General features: G+C 36.3%; 1 protein-coding gene across 9 annotated transcripts in view; it reads right to left on the bottom strand.

Annotated features, from left to right (window-relative positions):
- LOC123312275 (four and a half LIM domains protein 2) overlaps positions 1 to 25,837 on the bottom strand; it is a 58,751-nt gene that overhangs the window by 19,871 nt on the left and 13,043 nt on the right. For 4 of the 9 annotated variants that reach the window (XM_044896619.1, XM_044896618.1, XM_044896616.1 and 1 more), the window contains 5 exons: positions 25,580 to 25,662; positions 9,409 to 9,975; positions 6,025 to 6,181; positions 5,788 to 5,949; positions 4,512 to 4,793 (listed from right to left, as the gene is read on the bottom strand). In XM_044896619.1, the coding sequence (XP_044752554.1) occupies positions 4,512 to 4,793; positions 5,788 to 5,949; positions 6,025 to 6,181; positions 9,409 to 9,975; positions 25,580 to 25,662 (1,251 nt within the window). Of the gene's footprint in view, positions 1 to 4,511; positions 4,794 to 5,787; positions 5,950 to 6,024; positions 6,182 to 9,408; positions 9,976 to 13,678; positions 13,933 to 25,579; positions 25,663 to 25,837 lie in introns of those variants that run through there. The other 5 variants (XM_044896623.1, XM_044896621.1, XM_044896620.1 and 2 more) reach the window with 2 other exon arrangements.

The raw sequence follows: 25,837 nt of genomic DNA, 5'->3' as shown, positions 1-25,837 counted from the left end.
AGAGAAAAGACGAGGAAAACTATCCAAAGGTGTTTTGAATTGCAGGAAAACGCCCCTGCACACAAATCTCATGTTGCCATGAAAAAAATTCGTGACTTAGGGTTTGAATTACTAGAACACCCCCCTTATTCACCAGATTTGGCTCCAACCGACCATCATCTCTTTCTTCAACTGAAAAAAAGTTCAAAAGGTCGTAAATTTTCTTCCAACGAGGAGGTAATAAAAGCTGTGGAGCTCTGGTTTGCAGAGCAAGAAGAAACATTTTTTTTGAGAGGCCTAGAGACGTTGCAGGTTCGCTGTAATGAATGTATCCAATTAGGAGGAGAATATGTTGAGTAATAAAATATTTTGACATTGAAATTTTTTTTGGTTCTATAGTAGGCTAAGAATTTTTCAATATATCCTCGTAAATGATGTGATTCTTGAATTTTTTTGTGTTAAACTGAATGGGGTTTGTCTTTTTGAAGATATCGGAAAATGAAAGAATTCTGTCAGCAACATTTGAGTCTACGAGGAAGCTGAAAGCTGCTGACATCACCCCAGTGCTCTGCCCATTTTTTTTTTCAATTTTGTTTCAGATTTTGCCCAATATTTTCAAGATTTCTTCTAGTGAATTTTTCGGCGTTTTTTACTGTTCGCGAGCCAGTCTCGACCACTTGAATCGTCAAGATTCGGGTTCTCGTTCAATATCACGGGCACGAAAATTCGTCAGTCCAAAGTCGATCGAAATTAGCAAAATGCACACGGCCCCAGTCTCCAAGTGTCCCACAAAAATAGTTTCCGATACCCTCAGCTCGCACGAGCAACAAATCGCTGACCAACTTCATTTCTGCTCCCATAAATGGATGGGTTTCGGATTGCATCTGGACCATTCCATCGGAACCAAGCGGTTTGGGGGTGGATAAACGAAGACAATCGATTCTCATCAGCTACTTTCACGAAGTCAACGAGTTATTTCCCGATTTGAACACTCTTGATTCGTTACTTCCAAAATTGAAATTCTGGAGACTGGGAAAATGAACAAAATGTTACCCCCCTTATGAAATTTCACCAGGGAAGAAGTTAAGCTTCTTGTCGTTAACCCATAAATTGATTTTTGAGGATTAAACGTATTATTTTTGGACATTTCTGCTGTCCCACTTCGTAATCTGCACCAATATAGTTGGAGTTGGAATGGTCGGTAAGAGTGTGACTTCATAAATATAAATAGTTGATGGATGACGTAATCATCAACAAGCATCGACTAAATTCGATAGTTGCAGAGGTGAACAAGATGGATTGGTTGGTGGTTTGCGAATTTCTCAAGCAGTTTTGAGTTCCACAAAGTTTAATAAAACTTAAAATGAAAAATCCCATTTTTTATCTGAAAAACGTCCAGTTGGACTCACAATTAATCCCTCGATTATCCTGTCAGGTAAAAAAGCCTTGATAATCCCATGAAAATATTTATTTGATTCGAATTTAACGCGAGTTTTTCTTGAATGAACTGAATGTTTCAAATCTTCGAAGAATCGTCGACAGATGTTTTTTTCTGCGTTTCGGAGTCGATATTCGAATTTAAAATCTATAGAAAAGAGGAATGGTGTCGTGTGCTACGTTTAATTTCAGTTGTCTTGTATTGAACATAGTTCTGAATGATCCGAGATATTTGGGATAAAAATATAACTGTTAGTTTTCGATATTTTTCGAAGAAAATAGAGTGGGCGATGGGAATCATTGAACAAACAAACCGTTGGCCGGTGTTTCACAAATATCTGTTAATCTTTTCATTTAGGAAAACCGATATTGTTGTATTTCTGCTTGGAGTCGATAGGGAAAGTCTTGCTTATTTTATGGAATATCTATCTGAAATTTATTTCATATTTGAATTTTATTACTTTTCTATTAATTATTCATTATGAAAGTTGTAGATCATAACATGAAGTTTGAGGTCAAAAAAGTAAACCAGAGTTACGCAATTAATCAAAAGAAAGAAGATGTCCACCGAAATTGTGAAAATCGAAAAATTGGAGTATCGAGCCATCATCAAGTACCTGAATTCAAAAGGGTTAAGAGATAAGTAGGATCCTTCGTATGCGACCGTGAAAAATTGGACTGCAAGCTTCAAAAGAGATAAATTTTCCATTGAAGATGATGACCGATCGAGAAGGCCAGTTTCTGTGTCAGTCCCCGAAAATATCGATGCAGTTCATGACATGATTTTATCAGACCGTCGAATTGGGCTAAAACTGATATCTAAAGCACTGAATATTTCATAAGAACGCGTTCATCATATAGTTCACGTCAGTTTGGACATGAGAAAAATTGCTGCAAAATGGATCCCCAAATGTTTGAATGTTGACCAAAAGCGTGCAAGGGTAGAAGCATCGCGTTCGATCTGTGCTCGATTTGAAAACGATGTAGACTTCTTAAACCGAATTGTTACTATGGATGAGACTTGGGTACATTTCTACGATCCAAAAACAAAGCAACAATCGATGGAGTGGTGACACCTAAGAAGTTTCGTGTCCAAAAATCTGCTGGAAAAGTTCTTGCTTCAGTTTTTTGGGTATATTCATGGAGTAATCATGATTGATTTTTTGGATAAGGGTAGAAAAGTAACCGGAGATCACTATTCGACATTACTGACCATTCTACGGGAAAAATTAAAGAGAAAAGGCGCGTTAAGCTATCCGAAGGTGTTTTTGTTTTTGCAGGACAACGACTCTGTACACAAATCTCATGTTGCCATGCAAAAAACTCGTGATTTAGGGTTTGAATTACTAGAACAACCCCCTCATTCACCAGATTTGGCTCCATCCGACTAGCATCAATTTTCTCAACTCCAACGAGGACGTAATAAAAGCTGTAGAGGTGTGGTTTGCAGAGCAAGAAGAAACATTTTTTTTGAAAGGTCTAAAGACGTTGCAGTTTCGCTGTTATAAATGTATCCATTCAAGAGGAGAATATGCTGAGTAATAAAATATTTTGACATTGAAATTTCGTTTGGTTCAATAGTAGGCTAAAAAATTTTCAATATATCCTCGTATCTATAATTTTCATTATGATTACAAAAATTATAAGAGATACAGGAAGGGAGATATTTGGAAAAATGCACTGTTATCGTCTTCGAACTGTCAGATTGAGAAAAGCCCCTTGATTAGTGTCAGATTAATGGGTCAACACTCCTGCAACACCGAGATCTCTTTTGCAAGTTTCGTGAACTTCAATCAAAACGTTCCATAGTATTTTTAATCTCACCTCTCAGTAACATCGGAATCCAAACATAACAATCACCACAAACTATTCACTGCTCGAAGGAATTTCATCTTATGTCGATAGACTCAGAGGCCTTAACCCTAGAGTCTATTTTAAGAAGGCTGGAAGGTATAACGAGTATAGTTTCTTTTATGCCTACCGAAATATAACGACAAGGCACTCTCTCGATATGTCTTTCTAATAATTGCGTCTGTTAAAGTGATCAAACCTATGTGGAACGTAATAATTTATGTGAAATCACGTCCAATTCTTCAAAGTCGACGACAAGCAATTTCTAGAGGAACGAAAGACTTAGTCAGTTGGTTGGAGGCGCATTCTATCTCGGAGATAAAAAATATGAAAGATGATATTTTCACCTACGAAAGTACCAGGAATTGCGATGTGTTATTCTGTTCTGCACAAAGTGAACTGTGCGCAATCAGCCGGTGATAAGGATGAACAAAAGGTAACTTTCTTAATCAGCTACAAATGCACCATAGCGTGGAATGAATTGTCGATACCTAGGAGATTATTACATGCCATATACGACACGATATGACCTGGTGATTTGATTTGAAACAGTTATTCAATGCAGGTTTGATTTTTCTAAAGGCTATTAAGAAAAAACTTTTTTTTTTACTGATTGGTTATATACGAAGGTTGTTCAATCTCTATCTTCAATAACTCTGCTCCAAATCAAATCCAATGATCTTGGTGGCCATTCCACGAGACATCTTCGAGAGGTAATATGCTTACGCATAAACGATGTAACTTAAAAATTCCTCAAGACCAAACGGTTGCACCGAGGTCGATGAAATTTCGAGATTTATCACTTGAAGAGTTACTCTTTTTGAATATGTATCACTTTCAGTTTTACGATGATTTTTCTGTAAAAGAAGCGTGTCGAAAGTCCGAAAAAGATGGGGTCACTTAAAAACTCGTCAAGATCAAACGTTTGTATTGAGGTCGATCAAATTTTGATATTTATTAATAGAATAGTTACTCTTTTCGAATATGTATCGCATTCAACGCTACTATGATTTTTCTGGAAAATACGCGTGTCCAAAGTTGAACTTCGAAAAATCCCGAATAAGATGACGTCACTTAAAAAAAAAATCGTCAAGATCAAACGGTTGCACTGAGGTTAATAAAACTTCGATATTTATAACTAGAAGAGTCGCTCTTTCAGAATATGTATCGCTTTCAGCGCTACGATGATTTTTCTGGGAGAAACTTGATCCTTTTTTTCTAACATATAAGAATGACAGTCTTACCTCATCACAGCCCTCGCATCTAGGTTTCAAACATTCCGCATAATGCCTTTCGCAGTAGATTTTGTCCTTATAGACGCAGTACGCCAAATCAACGAGAAGATCATCACACTGCGTGCATCGGAAACACGTCGGATGCCACAATAAATCGCCCATTTTCAGGGCAGCAACGCTGTACTGTCCGATGGGTATGGTTTTTTCACAATATTCACAGGTCGACGAACAAGGGGCTGGTTTGACGTAGCCAATGTCTAGGGCGATCTCGTTACGGGCCTGTATAAAGTCCTGAAAAAATAAATTTTGACATGTATAAGTTTTATATGCATGTAAGAAACATACAACCTAAACAAATGGTGAATTTGTTAATGTTAGTAGTTCAAATGAACCAATTTTCTAACCGAGGGGTGAAAAAACTAGGTATAAGTCGGAGAAGGGACAGAAGAAGTTTTTGATGAAATATCAGGACATCGATTCAGACCAAAGTAGTGTCTCCCTATGTTGCAAAATGGCGAATGCGCAACCAACAACATGATGCCCACGATGGAGTTCCTAGCCAACGTCCAAAAATTTATTCACAGGAGTATTACTGGGGAAAGTTCAACCAAACCATCAGATAAAAAGATCGAACAAACAATTCTGCCACGTTTGAAACCCTTGGGAATGATTTAAAACAAAGAGATTGCTGACTAGGGGCTATATAAGAACTAAATCCGAGAGACATTCAACTAAGTGTGAAAAACTGCATGAACAAAAACTAATACTGTGCATTCAGCGAGATCAGTGAAATCACTAAAGCTTGCCACGCTAAGAAACACCAAAAAAATTATGAGTTTTATCCAATTGCAGTTATGTATAAAAATTAACATGAGTAGTGAATGGACAATAAGTATCAGATCACTTGATATTTCGTTCTTCCCCAAAAAATGACCAATAGGTGTTAGAAAAGGGTTAAATTCAACCAGTTCTCCAAATATTTGTGTTGAATTTCACTCGAATTAATCCATCTCCAACAACTATCGTGAAAGCGCATTCACCATTTTGCACATTTTACTGAATACAACTGAACGAAAAGTCTTTCTCAATTTTCTCCATGCCGAGATGAAATCCTCGTAATTTTCTCAAATCCAACCATGAGCTCTCAAGCACAGAAGATCCCATGGGGATCTCTTCAGTAGATCTCAAGTGACACCCAAAGAAATAAAGAGACACACTTGTGAAACAGTTCTATAATAATACAAAGTGGACATTTCGACAGTTTAACTAGTGAGAAATCCTTTACCTGATAACTTCCCTTATGGCTTCCTTCGATGAATTTGCAAACTGTCAACGATAAGTCCTGCTTTGGCAGCTGTTTCACCAGGCGTTTCGATCTGTTAACTTCGCCTTCTGAACCTATTTTAGGCACTTCGTGACTAGGAAATAACGAGTAATATTGGGCCACCTGCAAACAAGCACTCACATAATTTTCAATAACGAAAAAATGATCAGAAAATTCGTAGTTTCGTGGCTTCATTACCTGGTTTGCTTTAGTGAGTCCTGAAGGCACAAATGTGTATCCTATGGTTCTTGGATCAAGGGTATCATTGCTTGAACTAAATCCTATCCTAGATCTGGCAGCAAATTCTGATATGGCATGGTTATCTCTGGGGCATTTGCAGTTCCTACAGTTTTTCCTGCAAAAGAAAATACTGTTGAGCAATGACGGACACATACCTGTGTTACATTAAAAAATTATAAAACGTAATCCTAGAAGTAGGAAATTGCTGTCGATTCAGGTCTGAATTGTTGGGTTCTTCAATGGTCTAAATATGTTTAGGGAGAATTTGGAGTTAGTTTATACCTACTACAGTAGGGTAAACCATCAATTCTTTTTTCCTCTGATGTATATTTGAAAAAATACCGTAAAACCACTCTGCTAATCATTATGGTCAGGTGATTTAGTGTTTGAATCTTGTATGTGGGTGCGATTCAATCACTTTAAAGGAATTTCGCTCCCACAAAAAGACCATAAAGATGCAAATCGATACCTGTAACCTGTATCGGCTTTTCAGATCTGGGAACAAGGAAAACTGGTTCCGATAGAAAACCCCGTAAGGCCCACATTACTGGCACAGTTTGCGCTAATCCAATTTCTCTAAATCATCGGCGGAAAAAGCGGTCCCTCACAATCATTCGCCATAAACAAAAGGCAACAGGTATGGGTGTATAAAAACGGACAATTGAACTAAATATTTATGTGTCTATTTTCCTCCCAAGACAGTCATCAAGGAGTGTTTCGTTCTCGATAGAACAGAAAAAATAGAATGCTGTTAATGCTTTCTAAGCGCGCAAACTGCGGCCGCTACCTCCTTATTTATATAGTTTCATTCATTCAATTACGTTGCGATTGCTTTGGTGTCGCCATGATCAATAAAATGTACTATATATGCATTTCGTTGAATCGTCTCAAAGCTATAATTGGACAAAGAAGAACGGCGAAGGCGTGGAACCAACCATCGCACTCTAAGAGAAGCGAGATGATGAGTATGATGACCGAAAAGTGATTTTATTTCGATCCTGATGAGGTGCTAATAAACTATAAAATGCGCCCACTATAATCAAAATTTACCGAGTGAAATCGTTGATTAGATTTTTTGGCATTAGATTGACGAAGTCATCAACGTTTAAACTGATTGAAATTGCCAAAATCCAACCAGTGTTTCAATTCTGGCCAAATATTAATGATAGCTAAAAAGGATAGAAATTTGACTCAATTGGAAAAAGGATTAAAAGGCCATTTATTTGAGAAAAAATTATCAAGCTATTGTGAATTATAATAAATCTATTTATCAAATTTGAATTAGTATTCACGGTTACGGATTTTGTTGGAGTAGTTCATGTATTCCATTTAAACTTATATTATGTAATTTAGTATATCAGTTGCAAAGATGATCAGGTGTGTTACAGAATCATAAAAAAATGAACGTTTCATTATTATTAGTGGAGCATGCACCATTTTGCACCAAACACCTAAAGTTTCGCAGAAATGGTCAAAATGGTTCAAAGTTGAGATTGTTCTTTCAATTCCTATTCAGTTCAGGAAATTCATACACCAATTCCATCGTGATCTATTTGGAGAAAGAAAACTCCAATCAGAATCTGTCAAGTAGCTTTAACATCCCCAAATCAAGACAGCAAAAAATCGAAAATATTGTAAAAATAATAATAATGATCGAAATTTATGACATTGGACCACTTTCTATCTCCTATCTAAGATGTTGTTCTTTTTTTGAATGGAAGAATGTTGGTATAATGTTGCATTCTCCCAAACGTGCATGAGATATTCCACGCACATGGACCAATTATTGTTTTGCGTTTCTATTTCCATTATTTCCTTCGACAAATCCCATTCAACATAATAACCGTGAAAAAATCTATAAATATTCTCGCAATTGGATCCAACTTTCAATTTTCAAGGAGAATTCAAAGGAACATTGTGTTTCAGGTTTTAGAAGAAACTGACGTACAGTTTTTCGTTTTTCTCGATATTTCAAATTTGATTATCTACCACAATCGTAATGATCAACTGATACTAATCGATATCATGTGATATTCATCGATATTAGGAGGATTATTTTGAACCATATTCGACTGATCTCTGGATGAATGAAATTCGATATGAAGTATACAGAGTGAATCATATATCAATCAGAAATGAAATTTCTAATTGATCATAGTGAAACAAATATTTACACACTACTTCATCGACATATCTCTCGCGTACCTACACTTAAATGAATAAAAATGATTAAAAAAAATGATATACGTACAGGAAAGATTGACAATATTCCAAATCCTTAATTTCATCCCCGAAAACCTTACAGTAAAGGCAATTTACTATCACGCAATCGATACAGGGTCCTCTCCAACTTTTACCGTACCGTGTATTCTTTTTAATCGGCACGATTTCGAATTCTATTTGCTCAAAGTCAATTTTTTGGGTTTCTCTTTTTGGCTCTGGTGGATGTAGAGCGCCAGCATCATTATTTTCCTTAATGACCGTTTCTTGCCTGAGAAAATCCATTTCGAATTTATTCATTCTCACTAGTACTCAAAGATTGTGCTAATGAAACATATTCGAAATGATTGAATATGTTACAGTACAGTTCTGGTGGCATTCAAGGATAAGAACAGGAGAGAAGAATCGAAATTTTTTCTTCACTACCGAGTTTTACTTTTGTAAGCTGATCATTCATTTAAAAAAAATCGGAATGAAAAGTTAAGGTAGGTACTAATAAGAAAATATTTGAAATTAAATCGATATTTTTAGTACAAATAAAATTTTGATTGAGTTCATATTTTCGATGGTTTTATCCAGAATCGACGTCTTCACAAACGCTCTGAAACACTTACGATGGACTTTATGCCTTTCGATTCCTTAATCATTTAACAATCCTTGAAAAAGCTCCAGCTATCAAATTCAAGTGATGATATAAAATTTATATTCAATTTTCGAGGAAACTTTTGACATTATTTGATAGTTTTTTCTGGTTTGTCATGTACAGAACCAATGAGATATATCTCCTTGCACAGAACCCTTCAACTACTTGACAGTTCTGTGGTTGTATCAAAGTTTTATAACTCTATGCGAAGTTGTTCTGTGACGAAACCATTAATGTTATGCATAAAGCACAGAAAAAATCCTTAGTTACGTCAAAAAACTCTCCTTGAAAATTGAATATCATCACTTGAATTTAGTAGCAGGTGCTTATTTGAGGATTGTTGAATGAGGCACGAAAAGAATTTGAAAAAAAAGTGTCCATTGTAAGTGTTTTATCGAGTGTTCATGAGGTAAGCGTTTCTGAATGGTCCATTGAAGTGAATTAGTGAAATTAAAATTTGGAAAAAGTTGTATACGTACAATAGAAACGGATATCTTGCAAAATCCTTCTTTTCTTGTCCAAAAACTCTATAGTATAAGGAAAGAATTTTGATGCATTCTATAGTGAGTCCTCTCCACAACTCGTCCATATCGATGCCGTTCTGCATATACTTTTTTTTCGGTACACTATCATTCTGTTCTACCTCTACCTCCGGAAAAACCTTGTTCTTCTTCTCGAATTTATTTTTCTCAGTTTTACTTTTCGAGTCTGATGGACTGTTTCCGACTGATTCGCTCTTGCTTTTTGGTACGGTTTTTTGTCTAGAGAATGCGAATTCGAAAATACTCTTGCTCTTCTCTTTTGGCGGCGTCAATTTGGGAGAGATATTGTTCTTGTCCTTACTTTTCTGCCTGGAAAATATACCCTTGGACGCCTCGATAAGTTTATCTTTACTTTTTTGTCGCATGAACGGTATTAGAGACTTGATTTCGTTTTTTTCCTCGTTTTTCTGGTATACGAACGATACTTTGGGCGGAGTTTTGGTTTTGTCTTCGCTGAGCTGCCTGGATAGAGGTAACCTCGAATGGACGTCCAACTTCTCCCTACTGGTTTGCCCGGAAAATGAAAATCTGGGTGAGAATTCTGAAACATCTCTACTCCTCTGCCTGGAAAATATTATCTTCGCGGTGGGTTCGTTTCCGTCTTTACTCAGTTGTCTGGCGAACATTTTTTTGTCTCTACTACTCTGTCCTCTCTGATACATTTTCGCGGCACTTTCAAAGGTTGGCTTCGCGGAAACACAACTCAAACTGAAGAGATGGATGACCGATGCAACAATTATTGGGCTAGGGCAGCCACGCAGCCTACGATAAAAATGTAAATAGACATAGTCATGATGGGATTGAAGTTGAATTGTGGGTAAACAAAGTTTTGAAATAACAATCTTGATTTCGATAAGTGAAATGAATATAAACTTGTAGTTTGCACAGCGAATGGTTTGATTGAGTTGGGAATGACTAACATGGCGTTGTAGGACGGAAAGCGATAACAATGTTACTATGTCCGATTATTCTTCGACTAGTACTGGATGTACTTCCGCCTACTTTGCACTAGTCAAGAGGATTATCTTGAAAATATTCGGGATGCACAAATCGTACTGGTCAACTTATTTCCACTCAGATGAAGACGCAAAACTATCATTTGAAAGGTGATTTTTAGAGAAAAGTCTGGTGAAAGCCCAAGAAAATCATCTATATTCTGAAAAATTACCATTTTTTTCTGTTTTTTACAAATATCTTTGGAAGTATTCAAGAAACTACTCCATAGTGAATGGACTTTCGTTCTAACACGACTAGAAAAATGACTTTTTCAGTGGAAAAATACTGAGAAAATTGATATTTTTCCAAGAATTCATAAATTTCATAAATTTGAAGTTGGAAAGTCAATAATTCGAGAAATAATAGATAATAACATGTAGTTAAATTAGGCGCCAACTTATTTCTGTCGGATCTGTAGTTTTTGCGAGATCGCGTTATGTGAAATTCATATGCTTAGGTTTGTTTATCTGGAAAAATCAGTTAAAGGAAATGATCAGTGACATTTTCAACAGATTTCTGACCAATCAAGTGAAAATCCAAAATACACGGATATTGATATATCTTTCTGGTTGACAGTCCTCGATAAATGAATAACTATTTTAGAGATTTGCTGCATTTTCTCACTGAAGAATGCACACGGTAGCATAAAATATTTTTCAAAAAAGTTCCATTCACTGTAAAACGATTATGTACTTCGACACTTTCAAACATATTCATTATCAGCCAAAATGTATGGATTTTCTTGTTGAAATTGATCATCATCATGACTTTTTCACATAATTTGTTTTGGAGAACAGAGTAGTGAGTATAGACTTACAGTTAAATGGAATAAGAATAAGATTTCGTTCAAAATAATGTTCTTAACTGATAATTTTCCAGAGAGAGTTTTGATATTTCAATTTACACAAAATAATTCCCAATGGAACTATAAAAACACAAGCATATCATGATAATTTCAGTTTGTCAGTTACAGAAATTTGGTCCCTTGTGAGGAGAGTTGTCTGCGAAAATCTTGCTTGCCTTTAGATATGGACATATTTAACTTTCAAACCAAAACCGAATTTTTCTCAAACTTCGAACATAACATAAATACCAGCCCATCCAATTTAAGTAACGTCTTGAAGAAACTCGATACATCCAGAGCAATCTTTCAATCTGATGTCATTTGCATCGTTGACAGACGGAAGTCCATGATGGTCCTGATCGATATGGGACGAATTAGATGTCCTTGGTATTGCCTTATTACTGAGGAATTTCACACCATCTTATTATGGCAATATTGATGAGATTTTTGGACAATTTCATATCGAGAAACGAATGGTTCGCAGGTTTTATCAGTAGGTATGTGTCAGACTGATCAATTTCAATTTAGCGTTTGACATAGGAGATTATCGAGTCAAAATTATGAAGTGAATTGATCAGGTGGGGTATAATTTAGATGCGAATCTTTGTAAAAGCTATAATCTATTTGAAAATTGAAGTGATGCCAAACAACATACTGATTGCTGTTATATTGAATGAATGTTGTTTTGTTTACAAGCTCGTGTCAGTTATGAGTTGACAGATGTTGATTGAAAAGTAGCCTCATAATATGAGCTAATGAATTTCTCAATGCTCCCACTAGGTAGGTATACTTCATTCAACTTTATTTTAGCAGTCGTTTGGCCATGGAAATTTGACACATTTCACTCTGTATAGTACGAAAATGTGGGGTTATGAAGCTTGTCAAAACATTTTTGGGTTTTAAATCAACGCTATGTTGCCCGTTCTACGTAAAAGTTTCTGTTATTACGTATTTTATCACAATGTCGAATCTATTCGGAAAATATGTGACGAACATAATTGAAGTTTATACAAACTGATTAAAGGCATACCAAATCCAGTTATTTGCTTGGAAAATACAAGAGATCAGTGTAATATCATAATATGCACTAGCTTGAGGAGAGCTAATGTTCGTTATCTTCTTTGGCTTACATCATTTGTAAATTTCAAAAATATCAACCCGAAGATGAAATGCATATGATGCAGTGGTTGGGAATGGGTATCTCCCGAAGGAATTAACAGATAATTACAAGAATGTTAAATTCTTCAACAAAAATCATCTTGCATCAATATAAGTAAAAGGAGTTGAAGGAAATTTCAAGTTAAGATGCAACTTCACCGTTGAAGAAAAATTTTACATGAATAAACAAGTAACAGGGCAACTTGCGCGTATTTGTGGCTATTCATCTAAATACATTGATGTAATTATAATAATTAGGTATTTATTAGTACCTTAAGACATTTACATTGTATAGGACAAGTCAAATGAAAAATAGAAAAATCCATTTTAGGGAACTTATTCTCCGATGACATTTATCGAAAATCCTGTAGTAAACTTTTCGCAATAATTCACTCAAACATAAAATTCCGAAATGCCACCACTCTTTTGGGTCTCCCAATAGAAATAAATTCTTTGTCATACTCTTCATTCACAATTTTTCTGATTGTGGAAATATTCAGCTGAAATATAAGTCTTTTAGATTCAGGTGAAACATTATATAAATTCTCTTACATTGAATATGTTCGCTACCGTCTGACGTATTGTGGATTTTAGAATATAACTATTTGAATGAGCGGACCTGAATTCTAAATAGCACTTCCTGAAACCCTGTCTCTTTTCTCAATCACTTTCGGCATTTTCGTAATGAAAATTGATATTAGTTGTGGCAACGGCGTTATGACATTAACGACATTTCATGAGTGCCAACCTAACTTCGTTTTAGTTACAAAAACTTGAGAAAATTATTTCATGGCCAACCGACTGCTAAAATAAATTTGAATGAAGTATACCTACAGTTTCATATTATGCGTGCGATATGTTCAAGGAGATGTTCAATTCTATGAACTATATTGGATTTTTAACCAAAGCAAGAAGAAACTTGACTGCTCAACTTAAATATTCAGTTCAAAAGGAAGTACTTTTTTTGCGCCAATAGATGATGAGGAAGGAAACTCCTCTTCTATGACTTATACGATACGATAGTAGAGTTATCTGAGTGAAATTATTCAACAGGAATGTAGAAACAACATGATCCTGTACAAATTGTGTTATAATCTCAGTTAAAATTCACATGAATTGTTAATTTTCAGATTTCACAGTTCATATTTTCTTGATATAAAAGAATTCTCAAACGATTGTTTGATTGAATGAAACTCAAAAGCTACATACATTATATACGTAGCCATGTCTTTCCATTCCCGTCCAAAGACTCTACAATATAGTTGCAACACCCTGACACAGGCTAAGCTGAGACCAAGAAAAACTTCCTCTTCATTCTCCTCACTATCCTTCGCCATCATATCCTCAGTGGTTCGATCCCAAAACCATGAAATCAACACATCCTCATCGATAACCGAACAATTTTCTGACCATCCTAATTTCTCACAGTATCACGAAAAAATTGGACGAATTATGCGGATATACGTTCGGATCAACACATAAACGCACACTTGATTCAACTATGTGTAGATAAGAAGATAGCAACTGTGTTTACTAGGAAACGCGATGATTCAAAACCGCAACTATATTCTATGACACATTGCTGCCACGATCGTTCTCGGTGTCGTTTTCGGTTCTATGTTCGAATGATCGGTTTTTGACATTTCGGTTTTTGATCCGGTGAAACGTCGGTTGACGGCAAACGGTTGACAATTTGAACGGTGTGCGATTTCTCGGACCATTCGTACGAGAAACGGTTAGGAAATAGAATAGGAGAGCGTGTGCGCTAGAATCTCTCTACCGGCTGAGAATTCGTAACTTGCTCGAAAGGCGATGACAGTCCATTGGACGATGATTGACTGGTTCGGGCGTGAAAAGGTTGAGGAATTGGGGGTGGATGGGCCAGGTGTCTCGAAGGACCAAATTGATACTCCCAAAATTACACTCTAAATCCTCGAATGGCCACAGTACTAACAAGAAGCGTTATATTTCATTCAGATTCTGTGCTCTGTATTCTTTTCTTTTGGCACAGTAAACCGAAACGATGAATTTTTACTCAGAAAGTGTGTTAATGGCATTTTTCAAAAATTGCAAATATCAATCTGCGTTATCTCCTGTTATATTCGACTGATCCAATTGGGATTTGCGGTTCCATAATCAGCGTTGCCTAGGCTTCCACCCTAGCACAAAAACTCGATTTCGAATATCTCGATTTTTTGGGTCAAAAATGAGCAAGGGGTTAGACCCCCCTGAAATGACCTATTTGCTACTCTGTCTAAAAATCAGGACGTTCTATCACTGTCCTAGGATATGGAGTGCATTGAAGTTGTTTTAAAGATTCTAGAAAACCTAACAGTTGATGATTCAATAGAAAATTGCACTCTAGAGAGCCCTTCAAAGTGAACTCGAAAATGGAAAGTGGAAAAACAAAAAAAAAGTATTTTCTCCTAAACAGGGCCAGATATCCAAAATTTTGGTATGGAAATATAGGTTTTCGAGCACGCTGAATCCATTGCGAGCAATTTCGAAAGCCTATCTCCCTTCGTTTAGATTTTCATCTTGGAAATGGCATTTTTCAAAAATTGCAATTTTCAATCTGCGATATCTCCTGTTATATTCCTCTGATCCAATTGGGATTTCCGGTTATATAATCAGCGTTGCCCAGGCTTCCTTCCTAGCACAAAAACTCGATTTCGAAAATTTCGATTTTTTGGGTCAAAAATGAGTAAGGGGTTAGACCCCCTAAAATGACCTATTTGCTACTCTGCCTGAAAATCAGGATGTTCTATTACTGTTTTAGGATATGGAGTGCATAGAAATTGTTTTGAGGATCCTAGAAAATCAAACAGTTGATGATTCGAAAGAGAATTGCACTTCAGAGGGCTCTTCGAAGTCAACTCGAAAATGAAAAGTGGAAAAACAAAAAAAAATATTTTCTCTTAAACAGGGCCAGATATTCGAAATGTTGGTTTGAAAATTCAGGTTTTCGAACACGCTGAATCCATTGCGAGCAATTTCGAATGCCTATCTCCCTTCATTCAGATTTTCCTCTTGAAAATGGCATTTTTCAAAAATTGCAAATTTCACTTGAGGATTCGTCAAGACAGAACGATTGCCCCGAAATGAATGAATTCTCGAGATTTAATACACGAAGAGTTGCTTCTTTAGAATATGTATAAAATTCGGATCTACGATGATTTTCCTGGAAAATAAACTACTCGAAAGTTGACCTTCAAAAAATTCCCAAACAGATGGGGTCAGTTAAGACTTCTTCAAGACCGAACGGTTGTGCCGAGATGGATGAAATCATCAGATTTTTTACTAGAAGAGTTGCTCTTTCAGAATATGTATCACTTTTAGATCTACGATAATTTTCCTGGAAGAAAAACCACTCGAACGTTGACCTTCGAAAAATTCCCAAAAAGATGGGGTATTTTGGCGATGAACCCCATTTAAGATACTTTAGCTGGGTCGTATTATCTTCTTATAAAAATAAACGAAATAATCTGGATGAAAAATCCGTAGAAAACACAAATTCTAGCGATCAGGTGCTTTATAATTTGTATTCTGCTCGAAAACCACCATCAATTACACGCTGATGTGCCTCTAGTCCAATTAATCTGTATCATTAGTAAACGAAAAATCAACAGAAACCCTGCCACGTCTTTCATGAATGAATGGCAATTTAGCAGGAATGCGAGTGATTTATTAATTAACTTTTTCGATTTATTTATAAAATGAACAGCCGAAAATAAACTAAGCAACACTTGTTTTGATGTGGCATGGACACCAACAAGTAAAAGATAGCTATAACTATTAAAACTAGCCCAAAAATTGGACAGTGTCCAAACATCCGTCTCATTACGTTATAATGTCAATCAGATTGAATTATAGAGGGCCTTGCAGTGGAAAATGAGCGATAAACAAATTAATAGGAATTTCCAGTTATGGCAAAAAGATTTAAAGTGAAAACATGTACAACCTGCATATATGTAAGTTTATTATATAGTCCTATATTTCTCCCGCAGTTAAGCGATTCTTTTCTCTACACTCTAATTAATTTCAGCTCAGAAACATCACTTCTCGTGGCTGGGAACAAGCCCGCACAAAAAACTCGCAATATTCGAAATGATGGCATATTGCGGAGACAGCAAAGATACAGTTTACGAGGTGTGAACCCAATTTGTCCAATAACGATGTGTATCTATTGATCAGGCATCGGGGTGTAGGTGCTATTTTATTTTAAGATTAGTTAATAAATCGTAAATGTCAACGTTAACAGGCGAATTTCCTCTGGGGAAAAGGGCAGACAGGAATCGACCTTATTCGACGCAGGGCAGGATTCCAGGGAAAAGTTTCAAGTTGAAAATTTCGCTATTTTGGGAAATTTCAGAATAAAAGCTTGCTTTTTTGGTGAATGACAACTGAAAACCCTGTAGGAACGATAAATGCAGCGAACCCATCAAAATTCACCAAGCGATTTGGTGAAAATTGTTGGGGCAAGTTGGTGATGTAAAAATTTCAACTTGTAAAATCGTTGATCAACAACAATACCACGTATTCAACTTCTGTAACTCAGAAAATAAAGAAAAATACAGGTTTGTCCATTATATTCCTGAGGTATTCTCCAAAACACCCTGCAACGAGTTTTGCATGAAATTTTGAATCTAACGGAGAGTAAAGCTCAGTACAGACACGAACTCTGGTCTGCCAACCAAAAGGTCGTGTTTCCCAGTTGGGAGGGCTTGGAAGATGGGTGTCGCTCTATAAATGATTGTAACCCCACCTGAATCTAGCTAGTGCCGCCACTGACCAGGTCTAGAATAAATATGAAACATGAAATCGTTTTAATAATATGCATACGTCCATAACGTTTATAAATATCGTCTGGCTAATGAATCTCTTGCATTTTCCGAGTAAATCCTAGACATGATAACTCTCATACGACAATAAATTAATAGGATCGATAAATTCGATTTCGATTTATTTTAGTTATTTCCACGTTGGGCTGGTATGATCATCGCATGTACGGTACAGAGTGCTCAGAAACAATTCTAAGAATAGAGACAGAGCTGTTGGAAAATCTGTGGGATTTTTTAGCAGCCTCTCACTACAATCCAGTACATAGTCCATTTACTTTCATTGTAGCACTGGGTTGGCCAGGGAAATTTGACACATTTCACTCTGTATAATACGAAAATGTGGGGTTATGAAGCTTGTCAAAACATTTTTGGGTTTTAAATCAACGCTATGTGGACCATTCTACGTAAAAGTTTCTGTTATTACGTATTTTATCACAATGTCGAATCCCTTCAACGAACATAATTGAAGTTTATACAAATTGATTGAAGGCATACAGTTATTCCCATGGAAAATACAAGAGATCAGTATAATATCATATCATGCACTAGCTTGAGGAGAGTAACTGTTCGTTATCTTCTTTGGCTAAAGTTTGAATACGTTACATCAGTTGTAGATTTCAGAAATATTAACCCCAACATGAAATGCATATGATGCAGTGGTTGGGAATGGGTATCTCCCGAAGGAATTAACAGATAATTACAAGAATGTTAAATTCTTCAACAAAAATCATCTTGCATCAATATAAGTAAAAGGAATTAAAGGAAGTTCTGGATGAACTTCACCTTTGAACAAAAATTTCACATGAATAAACAATTAACAGGACAACTGGCGCATATTTGTGGCTGTTCAACTTAATACATTGATTTAATAGTAATAATTGGGTATTTATTGGTACCTTAAGACATTTACAATGTAAAGGACAAGTCAAATGAACAATAGAAAAATCAATTTTCGTGAACTTATTCTACGATGACATTCATCGAAAATTCTCTACTAAATTTTTCGCATTAATTCACTCAAACATAAAATTCTCAAATGCCACCACTTTTTTGGATCTCCCAATAGAAGGAAATTTTTTGTCATCCTCTTCATTCACAATCTTTCTGATTTTGGAAATATTCAGCTGAAATCTAAGTCGTTTAGATTCAGATGAAACATTAGGTATATAAATTCTCTTACATTGAATATGTTCGCTAACGTCTGACGTATTGTGGATTTTAGAATAACAGGGTATAACTATTTGAATGAGCTAAATAGCACTTCCTGAAATCATATCGAAGAAAGGGAAGCTTTAATCCAATAATCCCTAATGGCATAAATGTGTCCAAAATCACCAATCCCCACTATAAACGTGAAAAGTTATAGGTAGCTATATACTTCCCGGACTGTCAGTGCACGCACCAGCTATTTCTATTTCATTAGTGGATTTACTCGTCAAATGGACTGGCACCTGTTTCACAGTTCTATTCTAGGAACAATTGCATTAGCAGCTAGAAAATGCTCAGCGCTAAACGAATTATGTATGCATTTTTTCCAAAGCGGCTATAACTAACGTCATCCTCGAAAATGAACCTCAATGTCGAATTTCCATAACGTTTTACTCGAAGTGGAACCAACAAAACGACATGGTCTGTTTTTGTAAATACGAAAATTTTCACATTGCATCATATTATTCCTGAAATTCATTCTCATTCTGAATCGTTGCTTTTACAGCAGTCTTCAATGTTGTCTAAGGAAAATGAACTTCCAAGGGTTGCTCTCACCCTTCATCATGCCAAAATCCTCTTTATTATTTGTTGCAATCAAATCTGAGTGAAATGAACCGAATATTCAATGTCGATTTGTTCAAAATGTTAGCGAAGAACAAAGCAAGAACCTATTTCTTCCATTTCATAGGAGAAAACACAAAGGAAAAGCTTCTCAATGCTGGAAAACACCCTGAAAATTCATGTACCGGAACCGCCACGTAACGACAAGGATTTCTTTCACTGAGAGTCGTTTTCAGGGACTGTTACACCACCTCGACTCGCATAAGTGATTTCGCGGGCTGTTTATGTTATTAAATTCATCCTGCAGAAGGATTTTCCAGACGGTCGTTGGCAACGGATTATTGGTTCCAGGTGAATGCGGAAACAGGAAGAGCGTAGCTATGTTATTATTTTTAACAGGTGATAAAATAAAATGCGAGATTGCTTGGTTAGCGAGTAGGCAAGGAAAGGTCTATTTTTTTCTAAGGCAGTTCCCCACTGTCGCACTGTTCAGTCCAGAATAACTCGGTTGTATGGTTTTTTTTTTTTCGTTTAAGCTTTTAAGACAAGGGAGATACCACGCAGAAATGCCCAAAATGGTACACCTTGTAAGCAATATGCTTGGATGCAGCCATACTATGAGTATCAGCCTTTGAAAGGTCGAGATCGATATTTGCGAAGAGCATGAGTAACGGACCAAGAATTCCACACATGCAGTACGAAGGGGCTATTTTTAAAGTCCTCCAGAATCTCACGATTTTGGGACCTCTTCAAAATATCAATGAACGACTCCTCCAACATCTGGAATTCTTGGAATATTCCCCCAGGCATGCTTAACGTGTTAATTGACGAGCTATCGTCGTAAATTCTCGACGATCAAAGATAGAGTTCATTCAGCCGATTGACTGAATGCGAAAATAAACGTTTTGCGGATGTGAGGAATCAAATATTATTACAAGGTTCGATTCAGAATTTTAGAGAAATTTTTATGAGTTTGTTGTTACAGGAGATTGGGCTCGTGGAAGAATGATTGATTGGGAAGAGAACTGATGAAGGACATACTGATAGATTTTGAGTTTTCCATTCGAATAGAGTGTGACACAAGGAAGAAGCTCAAAAAAACGGGAATATCACAGAAAAAATACTCAAAATCATCCGTTTGTAATGGAACGGAGTGCTTCATGGTATAGATCTAGATATTACATTTTCTGATGTGATTTTTTCGATAATTTTCTACTCAATATTTGTTAGACAACTGTTTACGAGGATATATTGAGAAATTCTTAGCCTACTACTAGAACCAAACAAAACTTCAATGTCAAAATATTCTCCTCTTAATTGGATACATTTATTACAGTGAACCTACAACGTCTCTAGACCTTTCAAAAAAAATGTTTCTTCTTGCTCTGCAAACAAGACCTCCACAGCTTTTATTACCTCCTTGTTGGAAGAAAATTTACGACCTTTTGAACTTTTTTCAGTTGAGGAAAGAGATGATAGTCGAATGGAGCCAGATCTGGTGAAAAAGGGGGATGTTCTAGTAATTCAAACCCTAAATTACGAATTTTTTGCATGACAACATGAGATTTGTGTGCGGGGGCACACAAAACACCTTTGGATAGCTTTCCGCGTCTCTTCTCTTTAATTTCCCGTAGAGTGGTCAGTAATGTCGAATAGTAATCTTCGGTTATTGTTCTACCCTTATCCAAAAAATCAATCATGATTACTCCATGGCAATCTCGAAAAACTGAAGCAGGAACTTTTCCAGTAGATTTCTGGACACGACACTTCTTAGGTCTTGGAGAACCAGAGTGTCGCCATTCCATCGATTGTTGCTTTGTTTCTGGATCGTAGAAATGTACCCAAGTCTCGTCCATAGTAACAATTCGGTTTAAGAAGTCTACATCTTTTTCAAATCGAGCACAGATCGAACGCGATGCTTCTACCCTTGCACGCTTTTGGTCAACATTCAAACATTTGGGGATCCATTTTGCAGCAATTTTTCTCATGTCCAAATTGACGTGAAATATATAATGAACGCGTTCGTATGAAATAGTCAGTGCTTCAGGTATCCATTTTAGCCCAATTCGACGGTCTGATAAAATCATGTCATGAACTGCATCGATATTTTCGGGGACTGACACAGAAACTGGCCTTCCTGATCGGTCATCATCTTTTGAAGCTTGCAGTCCAATTTTTCACGGTCGCATACGAAGGACATCGATCACCAAAGGTATTAAGCATATCTTCGTAAATCTGCTTACCTCTTAACCCTTTCAAATACAGGTACTTGATGATGGCTCGATACTCCAATTTTTCGATTTTCACAATTTCGGTGGACATCTTCTTTCTTTTAATTTATTGCGTAACTCTGGTTTACTTTTTTGACCTCAAACTTCACATTGACACTTCTAATGAGTTATTGTTCGTTGCTTTGGTAACGCAATATTTTTTTATGCATGGAACTGGTCTAGGCTAAGTAGATATCAATACATACTCGTGTATATGTAGTTCTAGATTTCTCTTACAATTTTCGATTGCAATAAATACAGAATAAATTGAAATGACACATAAACGAAACAAAAAGCAAGGCAAATTGCCAAGGGTAGAGTTTGTTCTCTTTCGCAGGGCCAATCCATATGAAAACAATCTATAGGATTTTTGTCTGTAATTTTCCAAATATATGGCGCCTACACGACCAAAAACAAATCGAACAGCTCCAATAGATTAAGCAGACACACAATAAATTTTTTCCGCGCAGAAAACAGATTGATTGGCGACTGGTTATCAGCGATATAGAACGCAGAAAATGAAAAAGGAAAGCCTGTCCTTTTAGGTGTCGGACCATAAGTAGAGCTCAGGTTTCATACAATTAACGGCTAAAAAGCGGACCAAACTTGGTAAAGATCCATTACACATCTTCAATAAGAGTGCGTTTCATAGTTGACGGATTTAAATTCTACTTCTCACTTCGGCTTGCGAAAGAGCAGCTCCAACACTTGGATCCAGACATGGCGTCCTGCCACTTTCTTCAGATGAAAATACCTGAGTGTCCAAATTGAATTATTGACAGTCATTTTATTTGCGCTTCATTCTACGTGACCAGTAGAAATGATCAATGAAATAAGCAGATTTTACGACTGTGAAAGAAGTTACTCTTGTTCAACTCCTTATGATTTGACAATGAAATACATTTCCAATGTCATTTTGAGAGTTTTGGAGGGGGTAATTTTTGCTGAAACGCTCTATTTCACCAGTTCTATATGTTGAGAAAATATTCCCCTTCAAAAACATTTTGAGCGAGAAAGTGATTTCAAAAGATGAATCAAGGAATAGAATATGGATGAACTGAGATTTATAGATCTGAAAATTTTCCCAATCGTCTTCTCGATTACTAATCATTTCCAAGGTTTACTACGACCTATTGTAATGTCACAAATACTCGCAAATATTAGATCCTAATTATCAATTCGCTAAATCAATGATTTGCTAAATATTTCGTTCTCCAAAGGCGCCGAACTTATAAAATGATCCGGTTTCTTCACAAAGAAATTATTTGGAGTCTATCTTGAAGATAATTTTGAAGACAATCCCTACATAATCAAAATTATTGGGATCTGATAATAGTCTGCTGCATAAAACCAAAGGAGATAGTGATAATTGCAACTATAATTATCGACACCAAGCATTTGACGACTAGTTGCAAAATTGGTGAGAATCTAATCAGGACGGCCACCCATCCAGATCGAGAACTCGTACAAAGCTGCTTAGCCCTCACAAAAAAATAAATCGATGTCGAAATAAAAATAACAAAATGCCTCGATAGTTAGGAAAAATGAGCTGAGAAGATTAGAAATGAATTCGTAAAATCAATTCCCCAATTTTTACCCTTATCTTCCCAATCAACGTCAAAGAGAACAACAGTATCTCTCCCTTACACGACTATCAGAACCTAGCGTCGTGTTAGCCGAGTTATGGGTAACCTTTCAGTTAATTTCCTCGAAGGCTTTTGCTCTCAGGCACACCCCTTTCACGTCAAGATACACTTTTGCTGGCAAACACTCAGCGATGCCGATGACAACCAATTTAATTAAATGTTTTCTTTCTGACCTAGTTTCTGGCCTTTTCTATCCTATATATTCCTGATTCGTTCAGATAAGACTGCATTTCCGAAATCAACAACGATAATCTGACTGCAATTCCTATAATTGTAAATTCCTCGTTTGTTCGAATTGGAAAATACTAATCAAACGTTTAGTGAATGCTAGAATTATGATTTAGCAAGAAAAAATCATCATTTACAAAATGAGAAAGAACAGGGACAGCACTGAAACTTTCAAACCCTGTATATACTTCTTCCTGCATACATTATTGAAATAGGCTGAATTGCTGAATTTCATTTCAAGCAAAAATTGGTAGGTAACTGTTCTGGGAATGAGACCAAGAAATCGCTCATTTCTCTTATCCCAAGTTGTTATTTATTATGATGATTTGCACTCTGGCTAATTCAGTTCAGTCCATTTGATTTGATTTACTGAACATCATTACGAATTAACGACCGTCTGGTACTATTTAGCTACTTGCGAACGCTTATAAACAAAGTGGAATGAAAATGATTTATAGAGGAAGTTGGGGAGATTTTTGAAGGTATGCTGATTGCTCCAAATGATTTTCACGTTGAATATCCGACAAACGTCCGAATTGTGGTATAATGAGGAAGTGAAAAAGATTGCAAATATCGAGAGAAATTCACATTGCATCACAGGAATGTTCAAGATCGACAGAAATCTGATAACACAGGAAAACATGTAAGCCAAAGTTCTTTTAATAAGTGAGGAGTTTATCCTGAGGCTTGAGCGGGTCTCAAAATTGTCAACAAAAAAACCTTTTTCTTCTTCAATTTGTGAAATGAAGAGTGATAGAAAAAATCTATTAGAAAACACTACCTACTAACTGCGAGATATATCTTCATTGAGAGACCTCCCATTGAATACGTTGTAGCTGGAAATATAATATTTCATTTTTGCCATTTCCCCAATAATATGATACTCAGACTGGAATATCAGTGACACGAAATCGCTCTCAGAAATGGTCCATAAAAACAGGAACGATCTAACTGCTGCCAATAACGTATGAAAAACGATCCATTACACCAGCCGATGTCTATATACCGATCAATCGCAGAAGCAGCCGTTTGTTTTCATTTATATTTATATTGTTCACTTGTATCGTCCTGTTTATAAAAAGCATTCAAAACTCTCCTCGTCAAGTAGGCCGTGGAACTTTGAAGGTTGACAGAGAGCTGTCAAATATTTTAATTGTGATATTTTCTGCTCCCGAACACGCAATAACAAATTCTCCAGTGAAAATTGGTTTTTCAGCAGGAGTGTGAACTACCCGTCCTTAACGAAAAGGCAGAGTGTCCCCAAATTTAAACGTCAGCTTCCAGACTCGCACGAGATTACATTTTTTCAATTAGAGAAAATTGCGGACGGTGAAATCTTATCTGGAGCTGCGATTGTTCTCCTCCAGTGCCATTTTATCTCCGTAATTTGTCCGCCTTCTCCAGAGGTTGCGATTTATTTCAGTCGCAGCGATCTTGTTCTCCGCTCAGCCTATATACTTTAGCTATGTCGTATACTTATCCGGTGATGTATGATCACCTTTAAAAGCTGTGCTACGCTATTCGCGCCAGGTCGATTTCCTGGTTATGCAACCGAAGATACGTATTCTTAGACGACTGTGTTTTGAGGATGGCCTACGCGGTTTTTTCATGTGGATTATGCGATATTCAAGAAAATTGAAGAAAATTCGTGGAATCGTTTACTTCTAGCCTAGATCTTAGTGCTCAGTTTCAAACTTCATTACCGAAATTACACTATATCATTGCTTGTCGTCAATTTTCCTCATTTCATAAGAAAAATACAAATTTTCAAACTTGCGAGATGAAAAAATCTCTGAATAATGCTAAATAACGGTAGGCAAAACTTTGGGTGTAGTTTTGACGGGAAAACAGGGCATATGAAGTCGTACGTTATCGATTCTACAGTAATTATCTCACCCAAAGAGTGGCGTGACTGAAACACTTCTGAATAGAGAGAGGATTTTAATTTCGTAGAGTCGTATATTCGCCCTAGCCAGTTACACCCATGCGTTTTAGCACTGTAGCATGTTGAGTAAATGGATTTACGATCTCACAGACTAATACAGTTGCTGGATGATAAAGGTATATTTTCTATCTTCCCCGAAAACAGAACGTTTTGAGATAGTTATGAGAATTCGTGAGTTAATGTACAAAACTTCACATTAGATTCAACAACCTTTACATATTTTGTGCATTTGGTGGAATCAGCTCGGAAGCTTCAAAGCTGCTTTCTACACTCGCCTTTTATCATCTCACTAGAATAACAAATTCAAGATTTTCCTCGAACAGAATTGCGTAAGCCACAATAAGTGAATCCATTAATAATCTGATTAATCATTGTGTTCATTATTTTATTTTTATAACGATGACACTCACCTCCAACTATGCGCCTCATATCCCTTGCAACTCTCACAACCTAAACATGGTTGACCGATATCTATTTCTTGCACTTGCACGCCCTGAAATAAAAAAAAAGGTTGAGAAATTGGCGAACAAAGGTCACGATTAGGAACAATAAAAAATGAATTTATTCATTCTGAGCACGACAGAATAGTAACTTCTTTTTCCAGGATCATCATTGTTTCTCTAAAAGAACTTAAGCATCAAATTCCGAAGATAGGATACAAAAATGAG

Source organism: Coccinella septempunctata, chromosome 4 (assembly GCF_907165205.1).
Source record: "Coccinella septempunctata chromosome 4, icCocSept1.1, whole genome shotgun sequence".
Taxonomy (NCBI): domain Eukaryota; kingdom Metazoa; phylum Arthropoda; class Insecta; order Coleoptera; family Coccinellidae; genus Coccinella; species Coccinella septempunctata.
This window is presented reverse-complemented; position numbering and strand designations above follow the sequence as displayed.